Source organism: Sitophilus oryzae, unplaced genomic scaffold, assembly GCF_002938485.1.
Source record: "Sitophilus oryzae breed Bouriz unplaced genomic scaffold, Soryzae_2.0 scaffold_165_pilon_pilon, whole genome shotgun sequence".
Classification (NCBI taxonomy): domain Eukaryota; kingdom Metazoa; phylum Arthropoda; class Insecta; order Coleoptera; family Curculionidae; genus Sitophilus; species Sitophilus oryzae.
Genome location: NW_022146347.1, coordinates 1,731,860 through 1,752,029, shown reverse-complemented (window position 1 = coordinate 1,752,029; position 20,170 = coordinate 1,731,860). Strand labels below are relative to the sequence as shown.

Below are 20,170 nucleotides of genomic sequence, written 5' to 3'. Positions count from 1 at the left end.
TTATGACACATTTATTATGTCATCTGTTTGACAATTTGAAATTGGCGCGCGGAACTTGCCGACCAATGGTTATCAAACCGTTTATCACCTGTGACGTAGTCACCAACCTGCGCAATATCATACCTTGTTTTCTTTGTATCGTGGAACTATACAACCAGTTAAAATTCTTGCAGTTATTTCTGGGACGCCCTGTATAGCATTATTTATAGATATGCTCTGTAGGTCGACAAAAAAATTAAATGAGCGATATTATTACCCGCAATTTTATAAACAAGATTGAAATAAAAATCTCAAACCACAATAAACCTCATACAGAGCTTTTTCGGGTACTTGGGTCACCCTGTAGACAATTAATATTATATTAATGATTAATATTAAGAAGTTTTTTCTTTATTCGTAAATTCCAAACGGTTGTGTCTGCACGCGGAATGCGTGTTTATCCACTTATTTTTTTCTCGTATCGACAATTTATATGATTTTAATTAACAAAGGTAAGAAGTTTTTTTTTCTAAATTGATAAATTCCAGGAATACCAGAGGCATGTCTGCACGCGGAATGCGTATGTTTTTCGTCCGTTCTTTTTGTACAACCACTTATTTTTGTTTCGGTGTAATGCACAAATATATATCTGTAGCCAGTCGGCGCGCCTACTCTAGACTGGTTCGTTGCCAGAGCGCGATCTATTTTTGGCCGGCCGTCGCGTTTTTCGAAATTGAGTCAGTGAGCGGCTACTCGCATGTGTGCGTGCGCGCCTCCCGATGAGACGGTCAGCCGCGATAGGGGTCGCCACGATGACCGGGGATGACGTCGTTACCACCCTTACCTAAGTTACTGCGTTGGTGCGAATTTAGTTCGTCGTTTAAACCAGACAGGTGGCATTGTGGTCGCATTCGATATATTGTTCTTGTAGCGTAAGTTTAAATATGTATATTTTGCAGAAGAAACTATTGCGAAGCTCTAAAATTAATGCATTAATTGTATACATGACACATTTCTATTTACTAAATATGATAAATAATGATAGCGACGTATAAGAGTATTAATAATCGGCACCATTTATTAAATATAATTGATATATAAATATACATTAAACAATTAACAACAAGGAGATATATTTTGGACTTTATTTCTAAAGTATATTTGATAGTTGTCTGTATTCTACACATGCGCATATTCTTCGCTATGCGTTCTTTTTTAGGGTCACGTTTGATTTTTTGTTTTGACGCATATGATTATCTTCACTGTAATTTTAAGTATTATTAGGTATACTTTTTTTAATTACTAAAGGGTAACAAGCATTTGTTAGTTTTATTATTAGTGTGCCCTTTGACATTCATTGTTTTGTGTGGGACCTGAATATAGTTAATACTAATCTGGGCATGCGCTTTTTGAAACAGCTGTAACTTTTAAAATAAACTATTGTGATGGACTGTTTATTACGAAAAACAAGTGACTAAAGAATACAAGGACTAATGACACTAGGAACAAAATTGTTACCAGTTGACACTAAAGCTATTTTGCCAGTGCCGTGGCAGAGGGTTAATATAAATAATGCAGAATTAAATAAAAATTACAATTTTAATTGTTTCACATTGTTTTTATTAGTTTTATGTACCGGGTGCGTCTAAAAAGTGGCTCACCCGTATAACTTTTTTTATTTTATAATTATTATTAATTATATTTTTTTTTAGATAAAAAAATGAGATTTGGTATGTTGGTATATGACTTAAATTAGGATTGATTGACGTATTCAATTGTTTTCGGTTACTTCCGTTTCGCCGAAAATGACTACAACTTTTGATCTTTAAATAGCACACTCAGTATTTTTTTACTTTATTCGATAGAAAATGACACTCTCAAAAGAATGACATGTCATATGTGAACTTTTGACATTCTCGCTTAAAAAATGGTATTTTAAATTTCAATCTAGAATGCCATGACTCCATGACTGTGTTAAAAACACAAATTTTTAATCAAGGAGCCTTGGAAAAATAGATTTGATAGTCTAGTATTATTCATGTCCTGTACTGGTCGGTTTAAAGATGCCCAAATCGTATTTTTAATCATATATCAATTTTTTCAAGTGGAACGAGGGTGAATCGTTAGCATATTTGGAAAAAGTATTTTTTTACGATTAATTTGATACTACCCACTTGGTATTTCGAGTCAAAATGTCGTTCGAAAATGAATGTGCGAAAATGTCAAAAGTTGACATGAGATACGTCATTCTATTGAAAATGTCATTTTCTATGGAATAAAATAAAAAAATACCGAAGGCGTTATTTAAAAAATCAAAATTGGAAGCCATTTCCTGTGAAACAGGAAGTGACCGAAAACAATTATTGAATACGTCAATCAATCTTAATTTATGTCATATATTAACACACCAAATCTCGTTTTATTATCTGAAATAATAAAAAAAGTTATAGTGGTGAGCCACTTTTCAGACGCACCATATTTTTTTCGTGTCTACCTTTTATAGTAAAATTGAAAACCCCTGTAAATGGGACATGTGTTGACTAAATTGGGAAGTTTACAAAATTTAATTTAGGACTTGCTGTTCGGAATTATTAGACTTATTTTGAAAAATCTTTATTTTTTTGGAAAAAGTTTTACCCACCTCTATGGAGGAAGCTTTTTTAGGTGGTGCCGATTTTTTAACGAAAAAAGTAGTTAAGTCGTTCACAAAAGGCTCATTGGAATGCTTATCAGATAATGAAATATTTCCTTCTTATTAATTAATTATGTATGAACAGTTGACTGTTTTAAGCTGAGTTTAATTCGTCACAATGACCACCTCTCTGGACACCACCGCTGCCTCGAAAAATTTTTGGTCCGCATCTCAAAGAAAAGCTGCGTCGAGGATATTCGCTCAAGCTTTGTTTTCTGCATTACCGACCGCTCCCAGAAAAAAAGGTTTGTACAGAGTCACATATTTACATTGCCATCGGTATTAAACCCGCAACAAATTTATATTATGTTTATTAATATTTCTCCACGACTGTCAAGAAAGTTCACAGAATTAAAAACTAGACAAGGGACAGAAACTAACGTAACTAACGTTTTGATTTTTTTTCCAAACGCACGTTTATGTTAAGGTGCCTATACAAATAGAAAATTGTATTTTAATGTTATTCAGTATCAAGTGTTTAATTTGCATACTTATTAAGCTATTCTTAACAAGAAAGTATTAATATTACATTTATTAAATCACGCATTATTGTATTTTATGACATTGTTTTTTATTATAGTTTTTTTGCTTAAATGCATAAAATTAATAGAATTCTCAGTTGGTTTATAAATTAATCTTTCAATGTTCTTTTTCTTTCCCAAAATTTCAAAAATGTATTTTTGTTGAAAACTAAATTTTAAAGTCGCTCATCTTGGTTGTGGAAAAATATTATAGGTGTACAGTTGGATAAAAAATATAAACTACTGGCAATATCTTTTTACGGATACCTTGTATTTTTATTTTATTAGAAGGGGGTGTTTTCGCAAGTCAAGTGAACTATCAAGTCACAGGAACTCAATTGATTTGAAAGAATATTCCGTATTCACACATTTGATATCAAAAAGCTTCTGCTAGTTGCTTCAAAATGCATAAGGCTGTACTTTCAAACTGCGAAAATTGTAATTCCTATTCCAGATGACGGATGGAGTCTTCCAGGCTCTTGAGTTCCGCTTTAAGTTAATTTCCACTTGGAAAGCAGAACGGTTCTAGTCCAGTTAGTGGAGTGTTTGCTTCTTTTCTATCTAGATCGTTTGCTTTTTCATTGCCTTCTGTCCCTTAGTGAGGTGGCACCCAGAGTAGGAGGACTTTATTTTTTTGCCTGATTTGTTCAGCAGGCATTGTCAGGTTTGTTCTCTAGGCATTCTTTGACCAACTTCGAATTAATGGTTCCTAAGTTTATCGCTCTTAATGCTGCGTGACTATCGGATAAGATGGCTCTTTCTTGTTTCCGATAGTTCCTATTTAAGATAAGTTGGACGTATCTTTCAATAGCGTAGGATGTACTATAGGAATACTCCTATTCCTGTCCCTGCTTTGTATTTGGAAGTATCAGTATACCACGTCATGGTATGGTCTTTTACTCGTACATGCTGAGCAAACATTTATTTCCAAAATTTTATTTATAGCAAACATTTGTTTCTTCCAATCTTTTTTATTGCTCAATACTACAGTGAGGTGTTTCTCACAAGTGTACATTCTTGGTATGTCATCCACTAGGAGTTGGAGGAGTGGAATTTTTTTCTGTGTGTTTCATATATAGGTATGTTACGATTAAGGATATTCGGTTAATATCGACATTACCCGGTTAAAACCAACAACATTAACCTGTTAATGTCAACATTAACCGGATATCGGACTTTAAGCGTAACATGTACATTCAGTATGATTTGTCGAGTTTAGACTGTCATATTACATTCATGAGAAATGAATTCAAGTGCCTTGATCAGTTGACTTGATAAATGCGCCTTAAAGCCATCTATAACTGTTACGCACAAATGTTTAAGATTTGTTTTCTAGAATAGTTTATAATAAAATAAAGAATACAGGTATTCATCAATGTAAAATATGCAGAACGTAATACCGAGCGATGATTTACTAACGCAAATATAATAAATCTTAACCGTGGTGAAACGTTAAACATTTACATTAATTAGCGATATATTTTCCAGAAGCCAATAGCGATTTTAGCGTAAAAAAGGAGGTTATTAAGGAGGAAAGCGAAGAAAAGGTTAAATATAAAGATAGGAACGATAGTTATGATAATTATAGCTATGAAAATAGAGATAGTTCGAGTTATTGGACTGACAGCGACTATGAGGGTTCATCGACGTATGACGAGGTGGGATTTTCGGTATTTATTTTTTTGTTCCCTTGTTTGTTTGATCATGTATATTTTTGTTAATTAACATTAAATTTTAATAACATAATTTGTTGATATGTACATAAAAAAATTACAAGTTCTTAATATCATTCAATATTACCACTATATAAAGCTACCTTTTTACTGTACAATGAGGTGTCAGATCTAGATACTATCTGAGGTTTTAAATGTCATCTGATATTTATCTACGAAGACAACAATATTTAGTATTACGGTTTTTTTAATTCAACCAAACCACTAAAATTGAAGTGAATTTCGTTTTTTTCATTTCATGAATAGTCAAAGATATCGGTAAGAATATGTTGAAAGTTGAATTAATCAAATGAAGACAATGGATCGATAAAGGCGGTACAATATGATATTTAATGTTTTGCGGTTCAAAAATGAAAGGAATCTTATTGTGTCAAGCATGACACATTAAGGTGCGTATTCATTATCCGAACGAACGAACGAATGTTCGCTAGTGGTATGGACGGGGGCCGTACGATAGGACCACGAGAAGACCGGAGGCATTTGTTGGCGAACGCCTTTGATGTACCGACTCGAAACGGATGGTCGAGCGAACGAACGAACGAACGGCCGCATGCGTTCGGTCCCCGTCTAAATATACCGCACTTTCATTCGTTCGTTCGTTCGGATAATGAATACGCATCTTTAAGGTGCGTATTCATTATCCGAACGAACGAACGAATGTTCGCTAGTGGTATGGACGGGGACCGTACGATAGGACCGCACGAGAAGACCGGAGGTATTTGTTGGCGAACGCCTTTGATGTACCGACTCGAAACGGATGGTCGAGCGAACGAACGAACGAACGGCCGCATGCGTTCGGTCCCCGTCTAAATATACCGCACTTTCATTCGTTCGTTCGTTCGGATAATGAATACGCACCTTTAAGGTGCGTATTCATTATCGAACGAACGAACGAATGTTCGCTAGTGGTATGGACGGGGACCGTACGATAGAGACCGCACGAGAAGACCGGAGGTATTTGTTGGCGAACGCCTTTGATGTACCGACTCGAAACGGATGGTCGAGCGAACGAACGAACGAACGGCCGCATGCGTTCGGTCCCCGTCTAAATATACCGCACTTTCATTCGTTCGTTCGTTCGGATAATGAATACGCACCTTTAAGGTGCGTATTCATTATCCGAACGAACGAACGAACGAACGAATGTTCGCTAGTGGTATGGACGGGGACCGTACGATAGGACCGCACGAGAAGACCGGAGGCATTTGTTGGCGAACGCCTTTGATGTACCGACTCGAAACGGATGGTCGAGCGAACGAACGAACGAACGGCCGCATGCGTTCGGTCCCCGTCTAAATATACCGCACTTTCATTCGTTCGTTCGTTCGGATAATGAATACGCACCTTTAAGGTGCGTATTCATTATCCGAACGAACGAACGAATGTTCGCTAGTGGTATGGACGGGGACCGTACGATAGGACCGCACGAGAAGACCAGAGGTATTTGTTGGCGAACGCCTTTGATGTACCGACTCGAAACGGATGGTCGAGCGAACGAACGAACGAACGGCCGCATGCGTTCGGTCCCCGTCTAAATATACCGCATTTTCATTCGTTCGTTCGTTCGTTCGTTCGTTCGGATAATGAATACGCACCTTTATAAGGTTTGCTAAAAATATCTGTTGCTTTAATGAAATCAAAATGGGTCATAAATATTGTCTATCGTTGAAAAACATATATTTTTTCATTTTTATTTTATTAAGAAATATCTGGACTCGAGCTGTTTAAAACTTAAACTTTATAACATTTCCATCACCTTGATATATCGTAAAAATAATTTTATAGTTCTCTGTTTTATTTTGAAACTATACAAGAAGAAATATAGCCGACCACACAAAAATCACGCATATAACTGTAAATTTTTCTAATTGCGATTCTCAGAACAGATTAGAAATATGAGTATATTCATTAAATTAGTAAACAGCTATTTATGTTTTAATGGAATCTAAAATACCCATTTAAGGTTCATGTTGCACATGATAATATTGCACTGGAAATATTTATGTATGTATCTGAAACGATATGTTATTGTTTATTTATTATTACTGACCTTCACAGCAAAATTAGCATAATAGAAATACATTTTTATTTACTATGTATCAGCTGTTCTGAATTAACTGTTCTTTCTACACGTGAATGGAGCCAATATAATAGTATTTAATTTGTTTAATTTTTTTTAATTCTAGATATCTTTACATTGGTATTGTTACGGAATCGGTAGGTCCTTAGTTAAACAAGCACACGATAAAACACTTAACTGATTTATTATATAAACAACTTAATTATAACTACTAACAATAATTAAAAAAAAACAATTTCTCCTTTTTCTGGTTTCTTCAAAACTAATTCAGATTTATTCAAATTTCACGCTCGCCGCTCTTTATATACTACAGATGATATTTCCGGTAACTTCTAAACTAGAAAATTCTTTTATTTATAATTGGGTTTCCTATATTGTCCAAGAGATGGTGCACCATTCGAATTTTTCCGCTAGGTGGCACTTTAGATGTAGGAACCACCGTTGAATTATTTCTATGATCTCCAGAAAGATGACGCCCCGGCAGTCGATCAAAATATTTTGTATATACATCGTTGATCGTAACAATATTATTACGTAGTATTATTTGGTCTACAACTTCTAAAATTAATATACTAGTGTTTTCTTATACATGTAGACACAAATCTGGTATAAAATTATTTGTCTTATTGAGTTAATGACAATATAAAAGTTATTTTTGATTTGACAACTTAAAAACAGTAAATCAAATTTTTATTTACCTTTGGTAACATATGGTAGCAATAAATAATTGTTCATAATTTCAAAAGATATTTATTTGCAACAGTATTTTTGTCCACTACAATGTATAAAATTAATGTGAAAATAGTATATTTTTATTTAAAACAAATAAAATTCAGTTTTGTTTCTTTTCGTTGCCAAATCTCATTAAAAGAACGTACCTTTATTACAATATTTTAGTTATATATTTTATTGAAGACCGCGTTATTTTTACGATATTTACAGTCTGTTTGTTTTTACGATGCCTATAATTAACTTTGTTCTGTACGATTTGGATGGTTCTGTTATTATTGGAGTATTTAAATTACCTGTTTGGTAATGTTAAAGTAGGAAACAGTACCTGACCGTTGGTCGTTTTATTGTCGATTTTTTACATTTTACAAGTACTAAAGCTTGAATGTTTATCTATTGGCACGATATAACACTAAACATGAATTAGTATATGTATGAAGATATTTAGTAGTATCAAGGTTACCAGATAAAAGGATAAAGTTTCTCATTTTTTTCTTCATAAAATTCTGCAAATTCTGCATCTCATAAATTTAGTATTCTAGTAAAAATGAAAAATATTACGGATTCCGTGGGTCCACAATTCAAAATGCACGATAAAACACTTAACGAATTTTTGAGACTTTTCTGCATGCGGTCCTGATCTTCAATTCTGTCCTTCTGGCGACGCACTTCTAAATCTTCAACAATTTTCTCCAACCGTTTTTGTCTAATTTCTTGATTTTTTTGATGTTGATTTTTTTGAGATGTCGTTCTCTATAACGTCGCTTCTCCAATCGAATTTCCAAATTGCTTAATATTTTCTCAAGCCGGTCAATTTTCTCTTGATGAATTATCTTGAAGTATTGTTTGTAGGCGGTCTTGTTCCTCTTCTGTCTCTCTTGCTAATCGGGCTCGCTCTTCTCGTTCTTTGCGTAATCTTTCTTATTCTTCTGCCTTTTCTCTTGCTATATTCTCCATAAAATCGCCTAATAACTTGATTACTTCCTCCATTTTCTTCTCTTTTTCTCTAGTTCCAACCATAAAAATTCTCAAATCCGGTCTAAAATCTTCAAAATCCACTTTATTTCTTTTTAAAATTAAAAAAAAGTCCTCTTGAATCCCACTTCTGACACCAATTGTTACGGATCCCGTGGGTCCACGATTTAAAATGCACTTGATAAATGATAAATCACTTAATGAATTTATTTTCCAACTATATACACACAGCCTGTACTGATTACAAGGCACAACGAAGTTTTTAAAAACTCTTCGCAAACTTGTTATAGTTCGCTATTTATAGATCACTATTCAAAAACTGAAACTGTCGAGCGCCTTATATACATATCTTAACGGATCTCTTCGCAATTTCCATTCCTTATTTTTTACACAAATTCAACAATACTAATGACAAGTATCGTTGTGATGTGTAAAAAATAAGATTTAACAGTATAATTTATACAATAAAATTATTAAATAAAATTAAAGCCAAACATGTGTAAATATTATTTATTATTTAAAGTTTTTATTTATAAGTCAAATATTTAAACATCGTTTATTATAATAAAACAAGACCAACGTAATACGCCCAAAGTTTTGTAAATGGAGTAAATATAAATAGGTACTTAAATGATGGCAAAAATAAAAGACTTTACATTATATTTTTAGGGCCACAAACAAAAGGAATTGTCTAATTAAAACGCATATAACAAATTATAGTTTGAGAAACGTTTTGATCATTTGATAATATTATGATTGGCTATGACAACAACAATATTTTTTGAGAATTTGACAATAGTATGACAATGGCCGTTGGAAACTATGGAAACTACAAAAAAAATTCTAATTTAACGCCATCTGGCAATAACTAGTAGCAACTTCTTAACCTAAAAATTTCCGTGGAAACGGTGGAACCGCTTTGGCTATTTCACTTTCCCGCCCCTGGGTTTAATAATATATTTCCGTACTTTTATACATAGGCGTAAAAGTGATTTACTTTTATGCCTAGGCGTTAAAATAACTTTTATATTGTCAGTCACGTCGCAAAAACTAATACTTTTGTGCAGGGGCGGATACAGGAATATATTTTAGGAGGGGCCCAAATAAAAAGTAATGTAGAATATGCTATTTAGGGCACCATTTTTGACCCGAAAGCCTAATATTTTACCTAATTATTTTTAATTTATAGATTTTAGGGGGGGGCCCGGGCCCCATGGGCCCCCACTCAGTATCCGCCACTGCTGTTGCGACGTTTGAAAACAAAAGCTGCTTTTAGAAATATTTAGTATCAAATATCGTTCATTTTCTTTTAAATTTTCCTCTATATCTTTTAAAAAACTTTCTAGAACTGCCTGTTCACAACAAATTTTCGCACGGTATAATTTCTTAATCTCTGATATTACCAGGGCTTTAGTATATGGTTACGGCACTGAAAGGGATGAAAAATACAGAAAAAAAATCCGGTGGTTGGGCTCTAAATTTTTTCTTAAATAAATTATGTTTTCAAACTTGAATAACTCGATTATATTAGACCAAAGATTGGACTTACCAGGCTTGAAAATATTTGCACTTATTTAAGACTCACCCTGTATATGTTTATATTTTTTTAGCATAGTGTACACACTTCTCGTCGCCCTTTACCTTCAAACTTTAAATGTGGCCGCACTGAAATATTTAGTCTGGCGTCCGGCCAATCTTTAAGTCATAATGTTTATGTAAATTTTCGTTTCGTGGTCTAATAGTCATTCTCGCATGTTTCGCTCGCTCTACGCCGACAAAAAACACAAAGCCTTAATTCCTTCGTTGTGGATTTATACGTTGACCCTGCTGGCTGTTCGATATGCCTTCCTGTTCGGTTGATGCGCCAAGAGAGTTACAAGGCGGTCCAGGAATGAAATTGTTTTGTCTAGCTTTTGGACGAGCCTGATTGGTTTCCGAAAATATTTCTAAGTTGCAGTCGAAATAGGGTTTCTATACTAGTTTTTGGAAATTCAGGACAAGTGAGTTCTAAAAACCGGACTTGGCTAAAAATTATGAATTCATTTATGTAGTCTGTCTAATGAGAGAATATCTGACAGAGTTGTCTGTCATTTTAAGTCACATTTAAATTACATTTACTGTCATTTTTTGGATGTCGTCTGACGGTTGTTTCCCTGACTCGTTGGAACAACCGACAGACTTGAAGTTGAAATAGTGTTAAATATACACTTTTGCCTTTGTGAGCAGTACTAAGATTTGTACTGCATATGTTACGAATTACGTTAGAACTGGATTATCCTTTTTAATGGAAGAGAAAACTTTAAGCATATCTTTAGTTACTACACATATACAGTTTGCATGATTGCATATACAGTTTGCATGGCATATGTCTAACGAATGAGAAAAATGTCAACAGGTGATATTCAAAAAATGACAATTTACTTGTGAATCATAATGCATTGATCCGCTTGTTGGGCAGATGATGACGATGGGATTGATATTTTATGATATATTCATAAGACGCACGTAACGTTGATTGAAAGAATTGGGAAGATACGCAACCTAATGGGCCAATTCGTGACAAGGCTAATTTGATTTCTCTTCACGTCTCAAGTGCTGTACGGTAGAGACACTAATCCTTCTGCGGTCAACCCAACACTTATTTTCGCTAATTCGGCCAGCGAAGGCATATCGAAGACGGTGTGGAACTGAAAGCGACATTGTTGGCATATTAAAATGTGTAATATCCGTAATACATTTGACGAAAATATCTTTGGATGAAAAATCCGCCTTTATGTACTGAAAATGTATTCGTGTTAAACAGAGAATAAACTACAAAAATAAAAATTCTTTTATAGGTACTGAATATATCGTATGATCGAAAAAAGTCGTTTAGTTTGCTTGGAAATGACGAATATTGACATTTATCATACTATTTTACATATGAGATAACAGTGATCTTCATTCCTAAGCCAACTCTGACGCCGTTCTTTGTCTAATCATATATTATATTAAATTGTTTATTGATAGAAAATCCGCATTATCAACGTACTGTACCCAAAATCCGCAAATCTACGGATTTATCAGTAATTCTGGCAACATTGTCTCCAGAAACCACTCACTCTGTTGACTGAAAGCAGAACTACTGTACAGTATTCTTTATCCGCTGCTCTGTAAATGACTTAGCAACTCATCAGCGCGCAGGGGCGCAGAGCTAAACTAAAGCAGATTTTGTGCCACGAAATCGCCAATAAGGGGTTGCGCATCTTATTTCTTCAATCAACGCACGTAATCATAACTAAAAAAAGACGAAATAATTCACATCCAGGAGCGCACAGAAAACGAAATAGAAAAGATCAGATAGAGATGGATACTTTCGAACACTGACAGTAGATGTGTGTGATTAAAATATTCAACAAGTTAAATTATTTTACGATTAGATTTCCTGGACATTTTTTGAAACTCCAGCCTTTAAAAACCCCAGACACTTTAAAAACCCGTACATATCAGAGTAAATCCGAAGTATGTAACACTAAGTCGAACGACCCTTAGAACGTTGTCACTAAAGTTCAATTTTCTTGAGCGAGCCGTTTGTTGAAATATGTCGATATTGTTATTTTAGGTTACCCCCTTGTAACAAAATAAATTTGTGGGGGAACGTCACATCAAAAATTTTAATATGAAAAACATCCCATATTTTTTAACCAGGATTTTCACATGATTTTTTGCTTTTACATATTCATTTTCACTCTCAATAAGTCTATCCAACAAGAGGATTATACAGACATTATGTATTTTCTGTCATTTTTTGGATGTCTTCTGTTGAAATCTTCCCCGACTTGTTAGACAGACTGGTTTTTATTTTCCATAATGGAATAGTTTGTATGAAATCTAACCAAATAAAAATATTTTTGTGTACTCCTGTATCGCAATAAATCGCAACAATTTAGGTACCTTAGCGACTTGTTTGTTAGCTGTGACATCAGTATTTTGGCAGCGATACGGTGCGGCGTCCTGTTTATGTTAATCGTTTATTTTTAACTCTGTGTGAGAATATTTTTATATAAAAACCAGGTGTAGTGCGACATGCTCTAAATATCCAGCACCGAAACTGAATCGGTTTTATTGGAATACCTACTTGAAAGTCTTAAAAATAGTTTTTGTCCAATGTCGTTTTCAGATTTGTTTTGATATCAGTCTATAATCCTGTAGTCTATAAATGTTTATGACTTTTCTTCAGATTATGCGATTTCTATACAGGATGTCCCAGAAATAAGTGCGTATTTTAATGGATGGTACATCTCGATAAAAGAAACATATTTTCTCTTTATCCTTTTTCAAATAAGTCCAAAATAACAGAGTTATTTTACTATGAAAATTTTCAAAAAATAATTATTTTTTGCTACTTATAATTTTGAGAACCACTGGATCTTTTCTGGATTTTCTCTCTTGTAAATTAAAACCTATGTTGCCATATTATCAAGAAATTATGATTTTTAACTAAAACTAAAAAAAATCCAAAAACATTTTCAAAAAATTTAATATATTCAATTTTTTTTTCGCGAAAAAAAAACCTCATAGGCGTGTTTTTGGGGTTGAACTATACTACCAGTTAAAATACTTGCACTTATTTCTGGGACACCCTGTATATTAGCTTTCTATGTAGATTTTACATTCTTTCTTTTTCATTACTTAATCAAATATTCATCATCATCATTCTCAGCTTATTCAACCATTTCCAGTTATGGTGTAACCTCGCTCACATATTTAGATACTCTCTTTGTAGTTGGGCCCATTGTTGTCGATTGTTGGCTATGTGAGCCCAAGCTATCTATCCCTACTAATTTCCTAATGTCATCGTCCCATCTCAGGTTTGGTTTTCTTCTAGGTCTCTTAATTCCTCGTGGGTACATTTGCTGTAATTTTTGTGGTCCATCTGTTGTCCGTCCTTCTTGCCAGGGGTCCTGCCCATTGCCACTTGAGGAATTTGATTCTGTAGATGACATCTATTACCTGGGTCCTTTGTCGTGTCTACTCAATTCTTTCAATCTCAATTCAATATTGCGTTTACATTACTATAGGACAGTAGGACACAGTATAGGATACACATTATAGTGTAGGACACAGAGTAGTATTACATATTACGAAAGAATAATAATCATTTTATCAAGATACGGATACAAAAAATACTGTTAATAGTAAAATTACTATAACAGTTCAGTAGAATACAAATACAAAGCCATTTATATCAGTTTATAAGTTCAAACTAATCGTGATAAACCTAGAAATTTGGAATAACAATAGGACGAAAATAGACAAATTAGAATTATCAGCTGTTATTATTACTTATTGATAACATTCGTGCTGCAACCAAACCAGACCTAAGCGCCAATATGGCGAGCAGCATGGATGGCATAAGGGCATTTTTGGATCTGCACTCGCCGAAGCTTATTCTCTCTCTACCTCTTGTTTTAATAAATGTTTCCCCGTCTTTGAACAATAGCACGATCGAATTTTTTAGGTGTATCTGGACCGTTGCCCTAATTCATTATAGTTTGATGGTTTTAAGAGGGCTGGGTTTTTTGTACCTAGTAAGGTCTCGCGTTTAAGTTACAGTCTGAAATATTTTTTTTTGGTACAAGCTCAAAAAGCGTTACCGTTTGATATACTTCCTTTCTTTCTGTTTCTCTAATTTTTTAGTTTAGATTAGATTACTTGTATAATAAGAATACGAAAATTTAAGGATGGTAATGTTTAAAAAAACGAAATTAAATGTCTTACTGTATACTTTTCATCGGTACAATTAATATTTTGCTCAAGTTATGACGGGTTTCCGGTAATGTTATTCACCCTTTCAAATGCTTACTAAAAATAAACTAATAATTGAAAATGATTCATAAACTAAACGTGAATACACTGTAAAATATATCATTAATAAATCACACATTTTTTACATTTTAGCAGATTTCCTTTGATAAAAAATATTGAGTATTATTTACATTATTAACCATGTAAAATATGGGGCGTTTTTGCAATTAAATATGGCGGCTTTTTATTAAGTTTTTATTAAAAACTAATGACGTTTTTAGGATTACAAAAGAAAAAAGTTATATTTTTCTAACTCTAAATATACTTGTTCTAGATTCAAGCCAGTATTCTAAATAATAATAACATAGGTACACAAAAATAAAAAATATCTTGATTTTCAACCAAACAAAACAAATTTCGAAAATGGAAACAGCTTTAGAAACTCATGTTTCTCTATAAATATTGTATTTATAATAAAGTAGTAAATTTAAAAAAATGTTCTAGCACATATAACATGAAAGTAAAAAGCATAACCACAAATTAGAAGACATGATAGGAAAATATAATTTACCTTTGAATTGAAATGACACGACTGCCACTGTCATGTATTCATGGCATCATCAGTCACGGCAAAGTACTGTCATCTCACTAGACACCCTTTGAACCAGTCGTATAGACGAAAGATAGATGAGAATAAAAACGAGTGAATTTTGAACTAGACAATTATTTGGTATATTTACACTATATCAGTTTTTTTTGTTATTAATTTTAACAGTTTTAACAATTAATTATTGATTAACAAAGTCAATCAAAATTTATATACAGGATCGGTCTTAAATATGTGCAAATATTTTCAGGGCTGGTAGATCTCCCTATAAGAAACATAATTTCTCTTTGCCGTTTTTCAAATAAGTTCAAAATAACGGAGATATTTTATTTTGAAAATTAAAAAAAAATTGTTCAAATTTTGAGAACCACTAGATCTTTTCTGGTTTTTCTTTCTTGCAAATGTTGCCATATTATGTTTTTAACTATAAATTTAAAAAAAAATCCATAAATTTACTTTAATTTTAAAAGACGTGTCTCTGAAGTCGAAATGTACTACTCTTAAAAATATTTGCACTTATTTAAGACTTACCCTGTATAACATAAAATGATCTACCAATTAATAAAATCATTTTCGTTTCATGCGGGGTATATAGATGACACTACATGTTTGCGACCATGATTTAACCGCCTTGTACTTGAATATGGAAATATGCAGAAGACGTCGAATATTATTAGAAGCACGCGAACGAGATGCTTCCTTGGCCATTCGACCAAAGAGCCACAAGCGAATTTCTGGCACCGGACAGCGAAGCAAATCCAATCGTTTTCATTATCATTCCACTTTGCGCCGTCTTCATATAACTTTCCATACCATATCTACTCTTCGGCCGGCTAAAATACTTTGTTCAAACAACCGCATCCGCATATTTCGTCTTGTCTCCACAAGATTATCGGACCAACACAAAGCGATCCGCCAGCAAAAGCTTATTACAGAAGCCGATCCGAGGAACTATGGTTATTATCGGCAACACGCGTTATATTTTTATTTCGTCTCTTTCGCAATTATTTTAGTATTCCTTCTGAAGCTAGTCAGATAACGATGTATAAATAGTTTGTTAGGTCGGGCGTGCAGTCGATACGTCTAGCTTGAAGATAACAAAAGTGTTACGCCAAGAATGCGCAAGAGGAACTGCCGACTGAAAACCTGTCGTTCCAGGTATTTTCGGCAGGTCAAACAGTTTTTGCTCCATTTTTTAAAGGTCTGTATTTTTTATATTCATATCAAGCAATACTGAACCGGTTTAGGATTAATTCAAAGCGCATGTACGGTTATAATTAGTTTAGAATTTTGTTATCCGATAAAGTTTATTTAAACTAATATTATTGTTACAGATTCCGTGGGTTCTTAATTTAAACACACAATTGAAACACTTAAACCAATTTATTACATGACTAAACTACACTGTCCTTCTTAATTAATTATATCAAAACAATAATACACTACCGATTAAATATCGGTTTCTACCACTTTTGTGGGATTCCCTGCGCCTTCGCTGTTTATTAGTGATTCAAAACTACTTATTCTCGCATTGCCCGCTGCTTATATACCCATAGATCTCTCAGTCTTCATCATCATCACTAAATTTCTCTTATAGTTCTGCCGTAGTTTGGCTTAGTAGAATTTTTTTGCTGTTCGTGTTGGGCGTTTCTTATTTTATTGTGAGATGTCGCTAGCGGCCCGTGACAGTATATTATCGTTGATTGAAGGAATTGGGAAGCTACGTAACCTATGGGGCGATTTAATTTCTTCTTACGTCTCAAGTGCTGTACGGTGGAGCCTCTACTCATTCTGCGACCAACGCATAAAACACTCATTTTCTCTAAATTCTGCTAGCGAAGGTATACCGAAGACGGTGTGGAACTGAAAGCGACAGTGTTGCCATATTAAAATGTGTAATATCTGTAATACGTTTGACGGAAATATCTTTGATTGAAAAAATTTGGATGAAGAACTCTGACGCCGTTTATTGTTTAATCTTAAATACTATATTAAATTGTTTAATTATAGAAAATCTGTATTACTAACGTACTGTACCTAAAATCCGATAATCTACGGATTAATCCGTAGTTCTGGCAACACTATCTCCGGCAACCACTCACTCTGTCGACTGAAAGCAGAACTACGGTACAATATTCTTTTTCCGTTGCGTTGTAAACAACTCATGTGATCAGCGCGCAGCGGCGCAGAGCTAAACTAAATCTCGGACATATAACGGTAACACCAGCTACATCTCAGCCATATTTTGTGTTACGAAATAGCTCATAAGGTTGCGCATCTTCTTATTTCTTCAATCAACGATATTACATAATGAGGAGGGAAACGTTTCATTATTGTCGGAACATCTCTAGATACTATTTTATTTACAACCACATCATTAACCAAGAAGTGTATATTTTAATTTTAAAATGAAAAATATGGTAGATATGCCAATGTTAGTTTATGTAATAATAATAATAAATGACTTTTATATATTCTTTTGCTTCGATGTTTTGGGGGAACCCTCAAACCCAGTACCCAGTACTAACTACATAACTTTTGTCAGTGTTGAATTTCTTATTTATCCTTAGAAATTGTGTAACAAAAAGAGCCAAAATATTGTCGGAAAGTGATGACAGCGATGACTATTTTAACACTAGTGTCTTGTAAGAATCTGCATAAAAAGAAGAAACAAGAGAAATAAGAGAAGATGCTTGAGGGAAATGGGTGATTAGAGATGAGTAAGTCCGGATGGATACGAATTCACGGGAGATCGGGGAAGTTAGCAACTCATTGAAAGCAGGAATTATAAAATACAATCCTGCTTCAAATCCCAAACCAGCCACACCTACCAATTTTGAGCTATAGTTACTTTTATTTTTGTTGCTAACTTCCCAGTTGGCAACACATGAGAAGCAGGATCGCCAAAACTGGTTCCTGCTTGCGCTGCTATACCCCTGTTGCATCCTGCTCTAAATTTCATCCCAGCAACACTTGCTGTTTTTAAGATACAGCAAGTTTAAGTCTGATTGGTGACGTCACACATAGCAACACAATAAGAGCAGGATGGCTGAAACAAGTTCCTGCTTTGCTGCTATAATCCTGCCTCATCCTGCTTCAAACCCTATACCAGCCACTCTTGCCGTTTTTGAAATACGGGAATTGGAGAATTGGAGTTTTCGAATCATGTAACCTGTAAAAGATCAAATATAAAATGCTTCTAAATAGTAAATTCTAAAGTAGTATTCTCTTCTAAAGTAAATTACGCAAGAATACTCATGGGCTCATTGGGGATGTGAACTGAAAAAAAACATTAAACAAATATCTATGAAAAATGAAATTTTTATTAAACAAAAAACTAAAAAAACTATAAATCACGAAAGATGACCATCATGTGACAATTTTACTGTTTATCAAAAACAATCGATACCGCCAATTCAAATGTGTTAGACAGAGACAAAAACTAACAATCCAAAAACAGCGGGAAATACATACATACATTGCAAATTAAATAATAGCTTTTAAAAACATTTTTAAAAACAAGCTTTTATTTAAATGCTCTAAAAAGCATAAAATAATTTAAAATAGTAAAAGTGACATCAACTTATAATCTCATTACTCAATTTATATGACATAAAAGCTTGTTGCTGACTTGTCCGCTAGGGCAGGGAAAGAAACGTAAAAAACAAAAGTTTAAGGATAGATTGATCATCAAAAATACTTGTTTCTTTAAAAAAAACACACAAAATAACACAAATCACACTTGTGAGAACTATAAATTCAAATTCATAGTAGAAAACTTGAAAATTTGAGGTTAGGAACACTGAACCTGTCTTATTTTGTTCAGCTGTTCGGAATAATTATTTATGGCTTGGAAGCTTATACATATTTTAGGCAAATAAAGCAAAAAAATAGCAGCCTAAGCTGAAACTTATCAAGTTAAAAAATCATTCCTAATCTTAATGTGCGACTGATTACCAGAAATCGATTCGTTCTATTTTAAAAACGACAAGAGTGGCTGGTATGGGGTTTGAAGCAGGGTAAGGCAGGATTATAGCAGCCAAAGCAGGAACTTGTTCCAGCCATCCTGCTTTTATTGTGTTTGCGTTACCAATCAGACTTAAACTTGCTGTATCTTAAAAACAGCAAATGTTGCTGGGATGAAATTTAGAGCAGGATGCAACAGGGGTATAGCAGCGCAAGCAGGAACCAGTTTTGGCGATCCTGCTTCTCATGTGTGGCCAACTGGGAAGTTAGCAACTAAAATAAAAGTAACTATAGCTCAAAATTGGTAGGTGTGGCTGGCTTGGGATTTGAAGCAGGATTGTAGCAGCCCAAGCAGGATCGTATTTTATAATTCCTGCTTTCAATAAGTTTCTAACTTCCCCGACCTATTCACGGACTTCTCTCTGGTGCCGGTACTGATGGATGTACTGATACTGAATATCGACCTCTATCCGCGGAACTGCATTGCTGAGAGTTAACTGGCCACGTCATCGGCAGATAATGAAAACATAACGATGCAGCGAAATAAATCAGTATTGGATAGTATTAGAATAAAGAGGGAATGAATTGTAACTGCTGCTGAGTCGTATTTACTGTTTTTTTTAAGTTTACTTTCGCAGAACCGTATCTGTATTCGATGTCCAAATAATAACGCATACAATAATAATATATTTTTGTGTCTTAACATGATATTTGATAATATTAAATTTGTTTTCTCTTTAAAAATCAGTCTTTTGATATCGCTTTTTTTTACTTACCCAGTATAATTGACAATAAAGCTCCTTAAAATAGTAATTATCGACAATCTGCCAACTGTGTCAGAAGACGAGTATTTTCTAGCACCATCTACTTTTCTTTTAATCGTTTTAATCACTTGAACTTTTGCTGAAAACTTTCTTGATTTTTAGTTTTTTGCTGTGTAGATTTGTAGATGACCTACTATTATTAAATTAATATGTATTTCATATATTATGTGGTGTTAATACGATGTCCATTCATAAGTGGTAACTGTACTTTCATTTACACTTTAACATTCAGTTTATAATGAAGATTTTATTAAAAGCGTTTATTAGTTGAAGACTC

At 33.8% G+C, this 20,170-nt stretch overlaps 1 protein-coding gene across 1 annotated transcript; it reads left to right on the top strand.

The window, feature by feature from the left end:
• Positions 1 to 636: 636 nt before the first annotated feature.
• On the top strand, positions 637 to 16,179 carry LOC115880882. Its single transcript, XM_030898207.1, has 4 exons — positions 637 to 911; positions 2,757 to 2,916; positions 4,681 to 4,862; positions 15,699 to 16,179. Exons 2-4 carry the CDS (start codon positions 2,790 to 2,792, stop codon positions 16,140 to 16,142), a joined length of 753 nt encoding a protein of 250 aa, XP_030754067.1. The 5' UTR covers positions 637 to 911; positions 2,757 to 2,789; the 3' UTR covers positions 16,143 to 16,179.
• The last annotated feature ends 3,991 nt before the right edge of the window (positions 16,180 to 20,170 follow it).

Coding starts and splice junctions, on each gene's coding strand:
- LOC115880882 (XM_030898207.1), top strand. CDS start 2,790: ATGACCACCTCTCTGGACACCACCGCTGCCTCGAAAAATTTTTGGTCC. Junction 2,917..4,680: donor GACCGCTCCCAGAAAAAAAG/GTTTGTACAGAG, acceptor TATATTTTCCAG/AAGCCAATAGCGATTTTAGC. Junction 4,863..15,698: donor ATGACGAGGTGGGATTTTCG/GTATTTATTTTT, acceptor CGGGGTATATAG/ATGACACTACATGTTTGCGA.